General features: G+C 48.5%; 2 protein-coding genes across 3 annotated transcripts; both read right to left on the bottom strand.

Moving 5' to 3' along the window:
• Positions 1-763: 763 nt before the first annotated feature.
• LOC106741557 (protein giant-like) lies at positions 764-4048 on the bottom strand. Its single transcript, XM_014613686.1, has 6 exons — positions 4022-4048; positions 3962-3973; positions 3658-3732; positions 3235-3550; positions 2478-2926; positions 764-2336 (listed from the first exon to the last, which is right to left on the bottom strand). Exons 1-6 carry the CDS (start codon positions 4046-4048, stop codon positions 1737-1739), a joined length of 1479 nt encoding a protein of 492 aa, XP_014469172.1. The 3' UTR covers positions 764-1736.
• A 6059-nt stretch (positions 4049-10107) lies between these two features.
• On the bottom strand, positions 10108-15269 carry LOC106741664 (coatomer subunit beta). Of its 2 annotated transcripts, none has more exons than XM_014613899.1 (10): positions 15214-15269; positions 14395-14814; positions 13926-14259; positions 13293-13581; positions 12858-13198; positions 12509-12773; positions 12001-12368; positions 11253-11697; positions 10878-11113; positions 10108-10800 (listed from the first exon to the last, which is right to left on the bottom strand). In XM_014613899.1, the coding sequence occupies exons 2-10, from the start codon at positions 14760-14762 to the stop codon at positions 10570-10572; spliced, it is 2877 nt and encodes a 958-aa protein (XP_014469385.1). In that variant the 5' UTR covers positions 14763-14814; positions 15214-15269; the 3' UTR covers positions 10108-10569. The 2 variants fall into 2 exon arrangements, with proteins under 2 accessions (XP_014469385.1, XP_014469384.1); XM_014613898.1 differs by lacking the exon at positions 15214-15269 and adding an exon at positions 15114-15207 and having other exon boundaries at positions 14395-14816.
• Between the last annotated feature and the right edge of the window lie 387 nt (positions 15270-15656).

Below are 15656 nucleotides of genomic sequence, written 5' to 3'. Positions count from 1 at the left end.
TATATATATATATAGTACTAGCGAAGAACAGAAAGAGACGGATTTAAAATGTACAATTTGCCGAATAAGATAAAGAGGGAACAAAGGTTGCAAAGTTTTAGAAGGATGCTGGCGCAACATATCAAGAGGAGATAGCGTGGAGATGTACAGTAGATACAATAAGAAAAAAGTATTTAAAAATTTATTCGCAGGAAATATAAGGTTTATTTCTGTGAAATAAACTTTACATCCCCACGGATAAATTTTTCAAGTACCTTCTTCTCAGTGTAATAAGACGATAAACAATTATTATTATACACAATATTATGTTTGTAAATACTGTTGTAACATAGCTACTGGAGTTAATAAATATCTATCATCTCTCTCTCTCTCTCTTTCTCTCTGACCGCACCGTATATCGAGCCGTTATCGATTTTGCAATTATCTGACAATACCTCGGCGCCGCGTGTATCATGTATGGTACATGTACGCGCACGTACGTAGGTATGTTTACGGTGATCGTGTTATTATGCGCTAATAATATCCGCGCGGTCTCCACGTGAGTGTCTCGCGTGTTGCCGCGCGCGCAACTCTTAACGCGAATTGGCATGGGGCCTGCATCGCACGCTGGAATCTATAAGAGACGCGGATATGGAAAAACGGCCTCACGAGCCGCGTCCACAGACGGTGTGTTTCGCTATTTTTACACGCGCGCTATTTTTGCGGCATTTGTGTTCACGCGAGGTAATGCGCGCGAGAGACGGGGTTGACTTGATTCTATCTTTCCTTTTTGAAACAAAGTTTTTTTATTGGATTTTGCTCTTACATCGTATCGATATCGTTAATTTCACACACCAGTAGTAGTAGTAGAAAACTGTGTATTACCGATTACACTCTTCTCTACGATAGAACTCTCCCCCTCTCTCTCTCTCTCTCTCTCTCTCCCTCTTTCTTTCTATATGCATGTGATTTTTCTTCCTCTTCTTCTTTTTGTGTATCAGGTACAATACAAGGCTGAACAAAATATGACTATGCGATTTTGTTCGAATCAATTAAAATTCTGTCACGATTGGGATATCGCATTGTTAAAAATCGTGTGTCCGCTCGTGTAGTACCCTCTCTGAGATGTATACAAAGTAACTTATATATATATATATATATGTATTTATATATATATTGTATATATTTATTTCTCTGGTACGTATATGTGTGTGTGTGTGTGTGTGTGTGTGTGTGTAATGTATATTTCGTAAAATACATACTCTAATTTCAGTGTCCTCTTCGTTTATAGCAAAATAAACTCTTGCTTAATATACAATATTTCCCGTGTACCGACATGCAGCAAGCCGAACGCATGCACTTTTAACTCGCATCGCAGTAGCAATGTACAATTAGTCTATCGCTTCGTTTTTTTTTTTTCTTCCGCGGATATAGTTTAATTTTTCTGGATAACTTTAGTCTGGACAATTAAGTTGCGTAAAGATAGACATGAGTTGCCGGTAGACGGCTGTCGCGTCTCACACGACGAAACAACACCAAAGTAACAATAACAGTGAAGCCTCAAGGACGCCTTTAACCCCGTGCCGCGCAACGACTAAGGCAAACAAGTCGGCGTGATACGTCATGCGATCTCGCGTGTCAAAGGGACATCGTCGCGTCATCAACGCATGCATAACGGACGAAAAAGGTGTGTAACGTATAGATTACGCGAGACATGTTGTTTCCCGACAAGTTTCGCAGTATGAAAGAACGCATACTTAAAACTCCTTCTTCAAAGCGGACTGCAGTAGCGCGTTGCGCATCGATGTCACGAGCTTCTCCAGCTCCTCGACCTTCATCTTCAGTATCTTGTTGTCCTTCTCCAGTTGGACCGCCCTTACGGCCATTTCCGACTCCTTGGCTTTCTTGTTCATCCGCGACTTCCGCGACGCCTCGTTGTTCTTCTCGCGGGACTCTCGGTATTGCATGAGAGTGATATCTTCATCATCATCCTCATCATCATCCTCCTCCTCCTCGTCCGAGTCGCTCTCGTAGTACCTCTTCCGGTCGTTCTTTTCTTTCTTCGTTCTGACGGTGATTCTCTCCTTCCCTTTGTTATTGGCCAATGAGGACCTCGTCCTCTCCGACCTCCGGGATGACGTCGTGGGGGTCTCCACGGGGGACGATGTCATCGTCGAAGTCGCACGGGTCTCCATTCTTCGACGCTTTGGCGGCTCGGTTATCTCCTCGGTCTTCACCTCGGTCTTCACCTTCGCGGAGTTCGCTGTGAATATCGGCGACGACGCCGTGAGCGATCTTTGCTTCAACACTGCCGTGGAATCGGTGGAAACGCTACCTTCCGGCGAACGCATCTCGTCCTGCGACCAAGATATCGATTTTATCAGTCAGCTCAGTTTCATCGGCCGAATCGAATAACAATAATGCGATAAAGTAACATAAAAGTTCCAGTGGACAACGCCACAGGTTGCGCCAAGCCTGCGATAAAATCATCAACTTACGTCGCAAAGGTATGACAATAGGTCGAACGTGTCGGAGCCAATCGCCTCGATCGTAGGTAGCTCGTCCCATGTTTCGTGCTGGCCTGCGGTGGAATCAAACGAGGCCGGGCAAGCGTAATCGTTGCTCACGCGATACTCAGGTTGGATTGGTGCGCTAATGTCGGTTGTGTTATGCTGTTTACTCGACGAGGTACTTGTAGAAGCTGTTGATTCGGGTGACATTAACCACGAGCTGGACGCATAGTTCTCCTCGTTACCGTACCCTTTCTCGTATTTAACCAGTTCCGTTGGGGACAGCAGCAAGTGACGAGTGTCACTTGACTCCCCGGTAGTCGCCTTAACGGTATCCATTTTTAAATTCCACTTCTCATCATCGGTCCTATCCCTCAAATCCTTTAATATACCGTCCTCTTCCACAGTCGAAACGCCGTTACCCTCGTATTTCGTACCTGAAAGCGAGCATGTCTTAGCTGTCGACTCGCCTGAGAGATCTCGCGTCGATAACATTTTCGTGATTTATACAACGAAACAAATACCCCAGCAGCAGAATTCCCCAGACAGCCAACCACGTTGGGGAGGGAGCATTTAAGACCAATGAAAAGCATCGCTGGATTTCAGCGCGGACGACGAGCTTTCGCGGACTTTAAACGCCGTTATCGTAAAAACCCCCCCGTCCCGACTTATTTGGTGATACTTTAAGTGGTGCCAATGAAAGTAATCGATCGTACAGCATCTCTCAAGGAAGATGAACACGTACCTGATAGTTTAAACGTAGTCGATTCACCTATATGAAAATCGCATTGAGCCTGGAACGTGTCCATGCACCAACTGCTCAGATCCTGAAAGTTCTCCTCCCAAGCGGAGAATGCCGCGGTGTCCTCTTCTTTCGTCGGATTTGCCTTTGTGCGCGGGAATACCCAGGGCTCCTTCAAAAGTTCGGACTCCATTGTCGGGCTCAGCAGAGGTATGGTATCTACCTTGGTAGAGGCGACAATGCCTTCGCCCAGTGGCCGCGATCTCACGCCACGAGAAACAGATAACGGAAGCGGCTGACGGTTGCATGGTTTTGATACCTGAAACGTTCGTGTCACACCGATCAGATCGACCGGTTGATCGTCCATCCCGGCAGAAACTCCCTTCCGGAAGAGGGATTTTTTTTCTTTCCTCCGCAGTTACTCACGTTAAAGACACCTCCTTCCTCAACTGAAATGTTGCTGGTTGTTGGACGTTCGTAGATAGGAGGGATTTTGGAAGCCTGAAACACAAGAGGACGGTGATTCAGTGCGAGGTCAGGCGTTGAACCACGAGTTCGGTCGGATGTACCCAACAATTGGACGACCAGGCGCGTTTTCGCAATTTCTCGACGAAGCAAATTCTGTCTCCTTCGACGAAAACGCCCGGTCCTCCGTTCTAAATCCCGGTAGATCCGAACAAACTGATTTTTCCAATAGAAGTCATCCAGCTCGATCGCGTGTGGCATTCACCTTAGAACCTCTCTAGGCCCGTACCAGATTAGGCGTGGGAAAATCGATAGCGAATCGGACATTCGAGAATTCGATGATGCAACTCATTTTCGATCTTGGCTCGGCTCGAGTCCTGATCGGTCAAACTCCAATCTGCGGACTCGGTGCCCGGGAGGGGACACTCGCGGGCGCTCGCGGATTTCTTACTGCGTCAACAGCTACGTCAATCACATCCCTCGCGCGTACAGATCATTCGACGTATCTACAATGTTGCTGCCCAAACGACTGCCGTATCGACAACAGTTCCGAGAAACGCGGAAAGGTTATTAACGGTCATTAGTGCTTTCGATTAATCTGATATAAACAATGTTGGATACACATATATGCATATATCTAGACACTCGTGTCTTCCGCGGCGGAGTGAAAGGGCGGAACAATCATTTATCACGATAAGATCGCGCGCGTCGCACCGGGAAATTAATTTCGCCCGACGAGATGCGCATTTACGCGCGCGCGCGCGCGCGCGAGTGACTCCGCGAATTTCGCGAATTTTCCTCAGATGCTGTCGCCGGTAAATATAGAGAGAGAGTCGATATATTCGCGCGTTGCTGCGCGAATCACACCGCCGATTCTACGATGCGATCTATGATGCGCCTCGCGCGCGCGCGATTTTTCGCTTAGTCATCCCCGAGCGCGCCGCAACGCCCGAATCTCTTACATCACGATTTCCTCGTGTACGTAACGCGAATTATCTTATCTCCCAACATCTCACCGCCGTTCACAAGTGGACACCTCGGCTCAAGCCACTTAAGAGAGCAAACAGCTTTGTTGTGCTCGACAGATTATCGCGATTGTCAAAGGTATGCATCCCCCCCCCCCCNCCCCCCCCCCGCCGCGCGGAAAAGAAAATTCGCTCGTGCGCGCTTGCTTCCGACACGGTCCCGACGCTTCTTCCCCCGCGACGCAGCCGATGATGCGATGAGAGCTCAGCTGATGATTGGAATCGGTCGCGAGAACAGCTTCTCTCATCGGATCAGTCGAGCAGGTGTTGACACGGCGAAGAAACCGAAGGGCACGTTACACCCTTCTCTGCACGTACGTCCAAGGGTCGTCTCAAAGAGACGTCCTTTGGGCGTCTCACTGTCTAAGCCTGCCTGGAACACAACACGTCGTATGCCGGGACGCAGCTGACCGGAGCCAATGAGAGAATTTACTTTGCCCCGAAGACGAGTTTTCCCTTCGTTGAACCGTCGGCTGCGTCCCTCCCTACATCCGACAGCGACATACGTGTGTTCTTCAAGGCCCAAAAGACGTCTTTCGACGTCTCGTTCTGTCACGCCAACGAGTGCTGGAATGCGATTTCGCAGAGTTTCGACTTACGCGTGCGATTTCTCTTCCCGACGCTCTTTCTCTCCCTCTCTCTCTCTGTCTGATCAGCGCTCGCGGGTGAGGAGGCGCACTGCGGGAAAAGCGACAGTCAGCGGAGTTAGGTCGACGAGTGGTTACGTAACGGCCGGGGGGCGTCCGGACGCATGTGACTGGGATTTTCGCGAACCGGCGCGAGTTACATCATCCGATGTCCGGCTGTTATCCACGCGACCTGATCGCGACAACAGATGTGCGATCCACGTAAGGCCTCTCTCTCTCTTTCTCTCCTGTCTGCCCGTCTCCGTCCGTTCCTCGCCGGGGACACTCTCGAAGGAGGGACGACTATATCCGTCGCGCGGCCGAAAATATATAGTCGACGACTACGGCGACGGCGACGTCAACACGCGTCGCGCGCTCCAATCGATCCCACGACTACGCAGCACTTTTCAACCGGAGCAGCGGCGGCGGCGGCGGCGGCGATGGCGATGTTCTCTCTCTCTCTCTCTCTCTTTCGCGCGCACGCTAAGGCCTGGGTCGAGGCGACCGCGTTATAATATTATATGCACCTGTTTCCTTCCGTCGGCCAAGGCGGCCGTTATATAACACCCGCGCGAGAGAATCGCTATATCGGGGAATCACGACGATGAGACGATTACTCACCCTCCCTGAGACGATCGATGCCGGTGTACCTTCCACTTGGGCCGGGTAGAGCAGGTAGAAAAAAACGCCCAAGGACAGTCGGTCTGTTTCTCAGTGATCCCGCTGGAAAAACGTGCGCTCTCGCTCGCTCGCGCTCGACTCGCTCGCTCTCTCTCTCTCTTTCGCTTTTTCCGTCTCTCTCTCTCTCTCTCTCTCTTTCGCTCACTCGCCCACTCGCTCGGCCGACGGCGTGTCAGAATGTGTCAGGTGTATGCGTCGTGTATATCCGAACGTGTGCGCGGTGTATACTTTCTGGATGGTGCGCCCCGTATGTAGTCAGTTCGAATGTCGTCCACAGAATGCGGCTGGAAGGCGGCAGTGCCGGGTTAAACCACGTCACGGGACCGCGTTCCGCGAGCGCGCTCTCGGATACCAGACCGGTCGGGGACGTCACCGGCGGCGAATCAACGACGACCCTGTGCTCACCGCTCGCGAATCGCGCCAGCCGGCGGTGCTGTCGCGGCGCCGCCGCCGCGTCGTACGGAACACGTCATGTGTAGAATTCGAGACGATAATCTCGCGGGAGTCGATAATTTATTATTCTTTCGTCCGGTTGCCTGGCGCGGCCGGCCGCCTGTTACTCTCCAGGCGGATGCGTTCTCTCTCTCTCTCTCTTGGCGAATTCGATCGCTCGCGCTCGACACCGGGTCGATACGTGCCGCAGGCTGGTTTACAATGAAACAATTATTTGAATAAGAAGAGACATTCGGGACGACCGAACGCGCTAATAATAACCCACACAACAAAATATATCTGAGATATAATCACAGATATTTTTGTATCTGTAATTTTAAATTGTATCTAAGATATCTTAATTTTAGATATTCACAGAATATCCGCAGGACATCGTTGCTCGATATCATATTTTTCCTTTGAATAAAAATCTGCAACGTTTGCATACGACTGTAGCCGGTATCGGAATTTTACCGCTCAGATATCTCCGTGATATCTTGACAATCAGATATTTAGACACTAAGGTATTTCGCAAATATCTCTATGATATATTTTGCCGTGAGTTAACATAAGCACTATGGCTGGATGAAACAATTAGTGCCATTGTATTCCCAGATAGAAGAGAAAGTGACGATGACCTCAAAATGATATCGAAATAACGTCAAAATGACGAGAAAATGATTATAAAAGACTTATTTTTTAATAATTTTCTCATCATTTTCATGTTATTTCGACGCCATTTTCTGTTCTCTCTGAGCTTGGATACTTAGTGTGTAACGGTACCGATCCGGTGTAATGCGGATGATCGATTTCGTCACCTCTCTTTCCTCGTTCTGTTAACAACAGGAACACTTTCTTGGCCGTCCACCGGAGTTTCGCAAACCTAGCGAACGTCGTTTACGGCCACCCGGTATCTCTCGTTATCAATCCGAGACATCTCTCTTTCTGTCGTTATCTTGATAGTACACGAAGAGACCATCGGAAAGCTTTTTCGATTCGCGATATCATCTCTTTCCTGTAATGCGCGTGCGCGAGACTAATATCTTTTGATAACACATCGATATACGATATGCGCGTATGAGTCATCGAGCGCGAAATCGCTGAGCCGCGCGCAGCGAAACAATAGGCAAATGGAATTCGCAAGCGTGAATCGACCCTGAGAATATTTTCGCGCGGAGAAAGTATGGGCGATCAGCCACGAAAAAGACAGAGAGAGAGAGAGAGAGAAGGTAGAGCGATAAACAGAAGAGGCGGCAAATGCAAGTGAAAGCGCGCGAGAGCGACCGAGGTTTTCGATCGGAGATTCGATTCTCGCTCCGGGTTCGCTTCCTTCGCACAATATCGCGTGGTGTAAATCGCACGACAATGTATCTCGTCATTCGTGTGTAAATATGTGAAAAATTCTTACGCTGAAAGCATAGACGAAACATCGCGACGACGAGCCGCCGGCGGGAACGATTAAATATTATTTGTGGGACACACACATATGCACGCGCGCGCGCGCGCACAGAACACCAAGTTAAGCTACATATTGTTGCCTCAGTAATGCGTTGTTCGATGTTATCATGTAACGGTGCAGTCGACTCGCGATAAGCATGGTCGATGGTGGCCAGATGGAGCTGCAAGTCTAAGGCGGGAATGCAACTTTGTTTCTTTTTTACACTTCAACCGATAAAAACGAAGATTGGTTAGAAACCGAGATTGGGAGGACTTCGTTTTTTCACAAAGCGATCTCATTACCGGAGATATAACGCGGTTAGCAGAGTTGTTATCGGAGAGAAATAATTTTTGACGAGAACAGCGTTGCAATTAACGGCACTGCTTCCGAATCTTGCCGAGAATTAATGACCGGAAGAAGCAATTTGCGATCATTTCAGGCTGAAAAGGTAACTTTCACCGAATTCCAATTAATCTATCCGACGAATTCATCCAGCAATATACATTTCTCAAAGACATTTTAGAGATGTGTGAAAGATACGTAAAAAAAAAGATATATACATATATATCTTGGACATCCTCTTAAGGCGTCTTTTAGAAATTTGTGCTGTCCGCAGAATAAAAAGCATGTGTAAGTGTTGAAATATCAATATCTTGTAAGTGTGAAAATAATACATTTTACATTTCAGTATTAATTAATTACGACATATCATGGATATTAATTGGACCGTTTGGGACATGTGAAATATGTGAAATTTTTTCTTCTATAAACATAGTAGTATTGAAAATTTCCAACTTATTTTTCAATATTTATGCATCATGACTGCTGCTTTGGAGAAAGCTTAATCTGCATACATAATAAATTTGACCTTTTTCGCGTCCTCGGCGTCAGAATATTCCGCCATTGATGTACTATCGAAAGACATAAGACGCGAAAGCGTTTTTGTCGTGTTAATCGCGCATTTATGAAGAGCGGAAAGAAACAGATTCGTTTGAGGATAAATTGGATATTAATTTATTGGGAAAAAGCCGTCCGAACGATTTGGCGATGTGGTAATCGAGAGATGACGGCGAGATGACGACACGGACGCTACCTCTTCCGAGAATTTAACACGAGGAAATAGAATAAATCGAAGGGGTATTTCGAGATTATTCGCGTCCCAACGACTTCTCCTTTCACCCACACGTACAATTATCATAATTTATCGCGGACAAACGCGGTTCTCCGAAGCGAAGATGGAATTCCCCGTATGACGTCACCAGGAACTCCACAGTGTTCTAACGAGGGTCGCAGGGCTCGAATTCCACAATACTTAACGTTGAAAGGTAACGTTCATTCTTCAACGTTAGTCTGAATATTGAACTACGCGATAAACAACGTTTACCTTGTAAATATCTATAAATATCAGTTATACTTTGTACCGATGTCATTGTAATTTGAATCCTCGAGCAACGGGATCATGTGGATCATCGATATATGCTCACCGTCTGCTTTAGACAGTTGCATTTATATAAAATTTTAATTAACCACCAATAAATCACTGTCCAATCACAATCGGCCGGTGTTAAGACATTACAGAACCATCGTTAAGTCACAATTAACCACCTGTCGAACGACATCAACATTATCGAAGTCTGTGTCTGTGTCGTTATCTTATCTTATCTCTCGATTACTACATCGCCAAATCATTCGAATGGCTTTTCCCGATAAATTAATATCCAATTTATCCTCACATACACGCATACAAATGATCTGTTTTCTTCATAAACGTGCGATTAATACGAACAACAAAAACGCCGTAAGTCTTGTATCTTTATGCAACTTTCGATATCGTGAATACAATGAATCATTAAATCTAGATCTACAACAGTATAAGTCTTCTGCTTTTTGCTCTGAGCTGTAAATGGCTGTAATGCAACTTTTAGCGAAAAACGTTTCCAGCGCTACTAAACGTCGCAATTCCTAAGATCCAAGTGTTATTATAACTTTTGGCGGCGCAAGAAGGACCTTTTCTCAAAAATTACTTTATACTTTATTGCTTAGAGCAAAAAACTTAAGGCTTATTACACAAATGATAGATCCGCAGATAGATAGATAAATAGATACTTTCGATACTGAATTTTCTGGGTTAACTCGTGAGACACCGGTGCGGTTTTCTACGGCACAAAAGGTACGTCGGGGACAAACACAAACGGTCAATGCAACTCGGTCCCGGTTGGAAACTATTTTATTCAGAACGATACAAAGACACTGCGTTCTAATGCAATCGTATTTAAAGAGAAAGAAACGAGCGAGGCTTACATAGACAAAAGTATCGTGTATATTTGTTTCCTCGTCTACAGATACATCGTGCCCTCTCGTGCGGCGGTATCGATCGCATGATTACGAGAACAGCGTCGTCGGAAAGAAAGAGGAGGGCAGAAGTGTGTAATACAATAACATGGTATAAATTATAATAAACGCGTCTGTCAAACGTGGCTGCGACGTGGCGGGTTGTATGGTACGTCGCGAATAATACACTGATTCCCCGGACGCGTCGGGACACAGACGTGTGAGAATCTCTCTCAGCAACCGCCTGCGAAGGTGTCCCGCGAGGATGTCAGTCGCGCATCGAGTACTTGAATATTGCGCACAGCGAGTGCAGAGCGAGCTTCGGCCGGGAGGACGCGATTCAGGCCGTCTGCACCACTTTATTCTGCGGCTCCTTCTGCGCCGAGTTGATCTTGTCGCCCAGCGACAGCGCCATACCTTGGCTCTTGGCCCTGATACGGATGTGGCCGACCACCGGAACGTTCTGCCTGTTCAGCGGCTTCTCGATCGACAGATTCGCCAACGCGTCTTCGCCGAATATCGACTTGGCGTACATATTCGCCGCCATGAATCCGCATTGTCCCGAGAGAGCCTGTGTAAACAGAATCGTGACAGGTGTTACGGTTATCTCGGCGATACTTATGAAACGGAAAAAGTGGTGGAACGTGCCTTTTCCGGCGTGAGGCAGCGCATATTCGTCGACTTCAGCAGATGCGCCAGGTACTCCCTCAGATCGGACAACGTCGTGTGGACCGACACTTTGTTCTCCCACTCGAACTCGGCCCACATCTGACGGAATTCCGCGTCGGTGCACGTCGCCGGCACTATGTAATCCATGATGTCGATGTGTATGTCGTTGAGAACGACGACGCTTCTGTCGGAGCCCGCGCCCGATACATCGTAGACTGCGAACAGACGGGAAGTTTATAGTAGGCAATCTGGCGAGATGAAAGTGGAGCAGTCGGAATACACGTCGGAAGAGGAGCCCGCGTTTCAATGTTTCCAATTTCCAATTCTACTTGGAACTATTCGATCGCTTATTACCGATATTGCCGAATATGATGCCGTTCTCCGTGGACGCGACCTTCACGTTCGCCTTGATGCTGGCGAAGTCCCTCGGCGCGAGCACGATGGGCTGCGGTCTCTCCACCAGCTTCAGGTCGCCCATAGTGGCCAATTCCAGGGTGCAGTTCTGCAGGGTGTCCTCCGTTTGATTGACTATCAGAACGTCGAGCACGATGTCGTACTGATTTACGTGCACCAGCGCCTCTGCGTACACCGGGTCCGAGAAGCCGGTGAGCTGAGCGACCTTGCTCAGGACGCTCGGCGCCGGGACGTCCCCGCTGGCGCAGGGCCGACCGGCCACGGCCGCGCTCAGACTCTGCTCGAACACATCGCCGGCGCCACCGGCCAAATCGGAGCCCCGGCTCAACTGCAGGAACTGTATCGCGTCGTCCACCTGCACGATACTGCCCGGCTTCTCCTTGGCCTGGAAAGAAACGACGGGTGAGTTTGGGAAGAATTCAATGAAACTTGCCACCACGTATCGTGCTATTAGGAAAAGATTGACCGTTCGGAAAGAGGTATTTGTAATTAAAATTCACACTTGTTCTTCTTCTGAGGTTGAGCTATTTTTCATTTCTATTTTTAATATTTCCCTATTTGATATCCCGTCCGATTTCTGTCCTCGATCTGTTGACGGATCCTATTAGATTTTCGGTGAACGTCTACCGCAAAAGGCGCGCAGAATCCGTTTCCGGCAGGTTCGGCTATCTGCGATGGCAATAGTCACCTTTTGATTCTGCGAGTCCTCCTCCGCTTTCGCGGCCAGCATTCTGCCGAGAGCGTCGCGGCATCCCTCCGTGAAGACCTTTTGTACGAGAGGTGTCGGGCAAGCGAGGGATCTGAGGCACAAGGAGATCCTCTCCGCGTCGTCGTGCGTCATCGCTTTCATGGGAAGACCCGAACGGCCCAGCTGCAACACGCTGGACATCACGAACATCGCCTCCGCCTGCAATCGATTGCTCTTCTGAATGTTGTCCTCCAATGTCTTGTAGCGGAGAGCCAGTTTCGCCAGGGTGGTGGCCAAGGACGCGCCGATAAAGAAGTCACCCTCCATCATGTATTGCACCAATGCCGGCCGCTTCTCCTCCTTCTTGCCTGTAAATCGTCACGTTCGGATATGTTCACGCGTTAAATTATAAACAGATGTTCTATACGATCGAACAACTGAGATCGGCGGCCGGGAGCCACGGGTAAAAGATGATTCGTTCAAAGTAAAGAGAGAGAAAGCAACTCACGCGCGGACGTAGCGCTGAAAGCACTCTGAGTGGCGTACGTTCCGTCGGACGTCACTAATTGCGTAGGCGCGGCTTGCGAGTTCCCGTCCTCGGTGGACTTCTCGCCGGCTTGACGCTTGTTCTCCGTCTCGAGCAACGGCAGTTCGCCCAGAGCGGCGCGCACACGGCCCATTACAGCCTCTATGTCCTCCTTGGACGTGGCGTACTCGCCGAGGATCCAGAGTGCAGCTCTGTGCACCTTCACGGACCGTATGTGAGGAAACACCTGGATCCCCATCGAAAGCCGAAAAGATTAATATTTCACGTCAACATGCCGATTCGTAGCGAAGCATTGTTCGTGAACGCAGACCTCCAAGAGCTTCTCGACGATCAGCGGTCTGAGATTCTCGAATCTCTGAATCGCCTCGCGAACGAACACGAGCACGTCCGTGGCGGCGGCCTCGTTGCTCTCCGACAGGAAATCCGTCAGCACCGGGATGACGGTGGCAGCGACATCCGAGAACTTCATGGAACAAGCGTGGAGCGTTCGCACCAAGAGCTGACGGTACCTGCCGGCATCCTCGTGCTCGCCGCCGGCTGTCCTGAGGACCTCCTTCTTCAACAACTGCACCATCTCCTCGATCGTACGAGTCGTCACCAGATCCATGGCGAGTGCCAAGGTTTTCGTCCGGACTTCCAGGGCCGGTGATCCTGTTTCGCGTAGGAAACGGTAAGCGCTAAGTAAACGCGGGAAAAACGTAATGGCAGATAATGTATAGGACAGTCATGATCGTCGATGGATCACCTAAAACGCGAAGTATATCCATCACGAGGTCCTGTAATACCCTCTCGTACGCAGGACTGTCCTTCATCGCGATCAGCCGATCGAGCACGATGAGTTTGACATTGTTGTCGCTCTCTTTGACCACCAGCTCGATGTAGCAGGAAGCCGCGGCTTTGATCGCGGTTGGCGCGCTGGAAAGTGTCACCAGCGTGCCGGCCGCTTCGTAACGCACCGCAGCACTGGGCGAATTCAGTAAACTGTAGATACATCTGATGAAGCGCGCCCTTTCCGACGGATTCGCGAGACAAACCTGGACAACGAGTTCATTAACCGTACCGTCTGTACACGTCGAACGCGCGCACAGTCGCATATTAACAGAACTATTCAGTCGGTCCCGACGTCTCCTACAGAATATACATTTCACTCGGAAAAGAATATACATTTCACTCGTTTCAATTCTTATTCAGTGTTTGTGGGAAAAGACTTTTCAATCGACCTAATACAAGCTGGCCCAAAAGTTGCTTACCAGCTCGACAAATTCGCGACTCTTTCATAAATATATATTTAAAAATCATCCAGGTTGCGCCAGAACCTTAAGAGGTGCGAAATGGTAACCGATCTTTGGGCCACCCTATATAGCTACATGCTTCATACCTTATATATCAACTCAACGATAACCAGCTGTAAAATGTCACCGAAGCTGGGCACTTGATCGAGACACGCTGCCAAGTAAGCGAGCGCTCTGCTCTGATCGGCATGCAGCAACATTAGAAACGCGTTTCTCCTGCACGACATGTCCTGTTCTCCCTCCAGATACTTAGCTATCAATTCTGGAGCGTCGGGTATGAGGAATTCGAAGTTTCTATAAATGGTGAAGATGGCGAGTACCGCGTTGCGCCTGACGTAGGAGTGTCTGTGCTCCAGACATCCTGTTATCGCCGGCATCAGTGGTTCCAGCAGTTCTGGTTCCTTCAGTTTGCACAAGAATCTGCAATGAGAAATGTAGAATATCTATGATACTTTTTGTATCATTTAATACATATATATATATATATATATATATATATATATATATATATATATATGTCTATATATATATATATATATATGTCTGTGTCTGTACCTGAGAGTGGATCCTCTGACAAACTCATTCGGATGCTGCAAGTCCTTTCTGTAGGCATCGCACACCAGAATCATCTCCTGCAGGAGTTTGCCATCGGCCGAGGTCTTCGGCACGATCTCCCAGAATATCAGCAGCAGCTTCTTAATCGTATGATCCTGATGGGGCAACACGAACCGGATGATCGTCATCAGCAGTCCGGGTAGTCTCTCGCCGCCCAGGATCATGTGAATCGTCTTCTTCAGAGCCTCGATCTTCGTGGTGACATCGCCCTTCTCGAGGTCCTGCTTCAGCTGGAGCTCGTTCAAGGGCTCCGTATCGGTCGGAATGTTTATCAGGGTGTAGCACGGCTGCTCGGTCATCGTGCTCATTTTCTTTCCGGCTTCTCTTGACGTCGCTGTAGAAGGGCAACCCGTTCGCACAACCTACGGGAATGTCAGAAGCCACGGTAGTGTCGCAACGTGGTTGGCAAACCGCACTGTAAAAGGTAGTGACGAGACACGCGTGCGTGTGTGTGTGTGTGTGTTACCAACGTCGTGTTATCATCGAATATGCATTATCGGCAATCCCATCCGCCCTTCCGAACTGAATTCGCGTGGTGTGAAGATAAGCGGGAGATGCGTGTGTGAGGTTACGTGCGCTAACATATTATGTACGATTGCGATACCGCCGATGAACCTCGCACGTGCAAGACACCCGCCAGCCGTGAACTCGGCACGTACCTGGTGTTAAAGAAAACGCCCGGGAACAAGCGACTTGTCAGAGTTCACGGGCATTTAAATAAGTGTAGACGCAAAATGGGAAAACGTTATACGTGTCTTACGTGTCAAACGCAACGTCAAGAGGTGGGCATTTCGGACGACGATGTCGCCACTTTCCCGCGGCTGCTGTTCGCGAGCATATGTCGGTAAAGAAGCGCGCGCTTGATGAACCTCCGTTGTTCACTCCGCATTACAATAATCGGTGTTTTTGGGCGAAAGCAGACGTACCGACAGCCGGATATCTGGCAAGCCCCAAGTTGATCGATTTCTTCACGGAGGTGCGATATTCAATCATCTGCTCGAAGTGAGAAATAATTACATTTTGAAGGTAGCTCGTTATACTTTGAGGATAATAATGTTACCTTCAGAGTTATTATGTAACTCGCTATCATTCTCGTTCTCGTATCAAATGCTTGTCTCGATTATCAAATTTTACCGTCCGAACTTTACTCGGATGAAACTTATTTTAGCAGAGAAACAAAGATGGAATGACGTTTACATCGT

The sequence above is a fragment of the Dinoponera quadriceps genome, unplaced genomic scaffold (assembly GCF_001313825.1).
Source record: "Dinoponera quadriceps isolate SergipeBrazil2010 unplaced genomic scaffold, ASM131382v1 scaffold586, whole genome shotgun sequence".
NCBI lineage: Eukaryota > Metazoa > Arthropoda > Insecta > Hymenoptera > Formicidae > Dinoponera > Dinoponera quadriceps.
This window is presented reverse-complemented; position numbering and strand designations above follow the sequence as displayed.